Source organism: Populus euphratica, unplaced genomic scaffold (assembly GCF_000495115.2).
Source record: "Populus euphratica unplaced genomic scaffold, PopEup_1.0 scaffold11.1, whole genome shotgun sequence".
In the NCBI taxonomy this organism is placed as follows: domain Eukaryota; kingdom Viridiplantae; phylum Streptophyta; class Magnoliopsida; order Malpighiales; family Salicaceae; genus Populus; species Populus euphratica.
In genome coordinates, this window is record NW_011499878.1 from 1,201,902 (window position 1) to 1,205,011 (window position 3,110).

Sequence of the window (3,110 nt, forward strand, 5' to 3'; positions counted from 1 at the left end):
CCCTAGAAAACGCGCGCACAGGGCTCATCAAATACGCAATAATCATGTTATATATGGATCAATTTCAACCACAGGCTATTGTTATTATAATTGCTGAGGGAAAATTTCAAGTCAAAACATGAAGTAAATATTTTCAATTAAGTTGGGGCACATACACGAATAAAATGTTCGAAATGAAAGTTAATATGATAGAAATCTATTTACATAAATATTCTTTTTTTTCTACTGCACTGTGCAGGAGTGCAACTGGAATCTGTTTTTTAAAATTTATAAACTTTTTTTTTTAATATTTAAATTAATTTCTTTATATTTTTTGATTATTTTGATGTAGTTATTAAAAATAAAAAAATTATTTTAATATATTTTTAAATAAAAAATACACTCACCCGCAAACACTCTCTATATAATTGAAGCTTGTATCGCAGAATTCACAGCTCAAAAATACTCAGATCATAATGGCATTACTCATATTCGTAATTCTCTTCCTCTCCATCATTTTCTTGTTTCTTCTCAAGAAAAACAAAATCTCTAAAAGAGCTTGTTTCCCTCCTGGCCCCAACGGTCTTCCCTTGATAGGTAACTTGCACCAGCTTGATAGCTCAAACCTTCAAACGCATTTATGGAAACTATCTCAAAAATATGGCCCCCTCATGTCCTTAAAGCTAGGTTTCAAGCGAACCCTCGTAGTCTCTTCAGCCAAAATGGCTGAAGAGGTACTGAAAACCCATGATCTTGAATTTTGTAGCAGGCCTCTCTTGACTGGCCAGCAAAAACTTTCCTACAATGGTTTGGACGTGGCCTTTTCACCATATGGTGCTTATTGGAGGGAGATGAAAAAAATATGCGTCGTTCATCTCCTCAACTCGACACGAGTGCAAAGTTTTCGTACCAACAGAGAAGATGAGGTATCGCATATGATTGAAAAAATTTCCAAAGCAGCTCTTGCTTCTAAACCCCTCAACTTGACTGAAGCAATGCTGTCTGTTACAAGCACAGCCATATGCAGAACTGCCTTCGGAAAAAGGTACGAGGATGGAGGAATTGAAGGAAGTAGGTTCCATGCGTTGCTTAATGAAACTCAAGCCCTGTTTACGATGTTTTATCTTTCTGATTATTTTCCATACATGGGATGGGTTGATAGACTCACGGGACGTGCCCATCGTCTTGAAAAAAATTTCAGAGAGTTTGATGTTTTCTACCAAGAAATTATTGATGAACATCTTGATCCAGAGCGACCAAAGCCAGACCATGAGGACATACTTGACGTTTTGCTTCAAATATACAAGGATCGCACTTTTAAAGTTCAACTAACGCTTGATCACATCAAAGCAATTCTAATGGTAATCTAAGTTCGACTCAAATTCGGCCTTTTAATTTTCATTTCCCAAGCAAAATGATTTGGATTTGAATATTGTAAATGGTTTCAAATATCAATATCCTTACATTTTATTTTATTTTCCTGATCCTTGCAGAACATATTTGTTGGTGGGACTGATACAGCTGCTGCTGCTGTGATTTGGGCCATGAGCCTTCTAATGAAAAACCCTGAAGCAATGAGAAAAGCTCAAGAAGAAGTTCGAAAGGTGATAGGAGATAAAGGTTTTGTGTACGAAGATGATGTTAAACAATTGCCTTACCTTAAAGCTGTGGTTAAAGAGACCATGAGATTGCAACCAACAGCACCACTACTAATCCCAAGAGAAACAACCAAGGAGTGTTACATAGGTGGGTACGAAATACCAGCCAAGACCTTAGTTTACGTGAATGCGTGGGCTATTGGAAGGGACACAGAAGTTTGGGAGAACCCATATGTGTTCATTCCTGATAGGTTCCTGGGCAGTTCTATTGATTTGAAAGGAAATGATTTTGAGCTTATACCATTTGGTGCTGGTCGAAGAATTTGTCCTGGGATATTTATGGGAATTGCCACTGTGGAGCTTGCACTTTCTAATCTTCTCTACAAATTCGACTGGGAAATGCCTAGTGGGATGAAGAGGGAAGACATAGACGTCGATCATACGCAACCCGGTCTTGCTCTGCATACGAGGGACGCTCTCTGCCTCGTGCCTAAGGCCTATGCTGTGATGGGCAAAGATGCGTAAAGGAATTGTGGGCATCATCAAGAAATCGTGACTCTATGAATAAAACACGAATCAGCCCATGGTCAGTAGTTTTTTTGTTTTTTGAGGTTTGCAAGCTGTGTGTAATAATAAGAATAAAAGACGGAGTGCAAGTGAGGTTCTGGCCTAGTGGTGGGAGAGATTTGTTCCTTTTCTCCGTATCTGGGTTCGAATCTCACCATGCACGCCTGTCACCCCGCGGTGTCAGATGCGTAAAGGAATTGTGGGCATCATCAAGAAATCGTGACTCTATGAATAAAACACGAATCAGCCCATGGTCAGTAGTTTTTTTGTTTTTTGAGGTTTGCAAGCTGTGTGTAATAATAAGAATAAACGACGGAGCTCAATATGATCAAGATTGACCTCGAATAATTTTCACGCAAGCTCCGTTAAATTGTTAAGGTTCTTTGTACCCTTTTGTGTTTACATTAGAATTCATTATGGCTTGAATTAATTTTTTTATGCAATTTGAAAAGTGGATGGACCGTGTGGATTAATCGTGATGCGTGTAAGCTGATCCGGACACCCCACGTAAATCAAAAAAAAAAAAAAGAATAAACGACGGAGCTCAATATGATCAAGATTGACCTCGAATAATGTTCACGCAAGCTCCGTTAAATTGTTAAGGTTCTTTGTACCCTTTTGTGTTTACATTAGAATTCATTATGGCTTGAATTAATTTTTTTATGCAATTTGAAAAGTGGATGGTCTGAATTTTATTATCAAATTCTTTTCAATACTGGCCCTAATATCTGAGCTTAGAAAGTCAACAAAAAGAGCAAATACATTTATTCATGTGATATGCATATCAATTTAAAATACTTGATAAGTTATTAAATAGTGCATGATATATGAGTTAGATCAATGATCCTGCAAATAGGAGCTATCTAAGAAATCTTGACACTAATATAGACAGGGTTCCAGGTATGAATTAAAGACGTCCGTCTGAAAATTATTTTCATTTATTCAAGCAACAGATCCAGATGATTT

General features: G+C 37.4%; 1 protein-coding gene across 1 annotated transcript; it reads left to right on the forward strand.

Annotated features, from left to right (window-relative positions):
- Positions 1–444: 444 nt before the first annotated feature.
- LOC105128834 (cytochrome P450 83B1-like) lies at positions 445–2,427 on the forward strand. The gene is made up of 3 exons (XM_011030668.1): positions 445–1,340; positions 1,473–2,130; positions 2,391–2,427. The coding sequence occupies exons 1-2, from the start codon at positions 456–458 to the stop codon at positions 2,100–2,102; spliced, it is 1,515 nt and encodes a 504-aa protein (XP_011028970.1). The 5' UTR covers positions 445–455; the 3' UTR covers positions 2,103–2,130; positions 2,391–2,427.
- The last annotated feature ends 683 nt before the right edge of the window (positions 2,428–3,110 follow it).

Coding starts and splice junctions, on each gene's coding strand:
- LOC105128834 (XM_011030668.1), top strand. CDS start 456: ATGGCATTACTCATATTCGTAATTCTCTTCCTCTCCATCATTTTCTTG. Junction 1,341..1,472: donor ACATCAAAGCAATTCTAATG/GTAATCTAAGTT, acceptor TGATCCTTGCAG/AACATATTTGTTGGTGGGAC.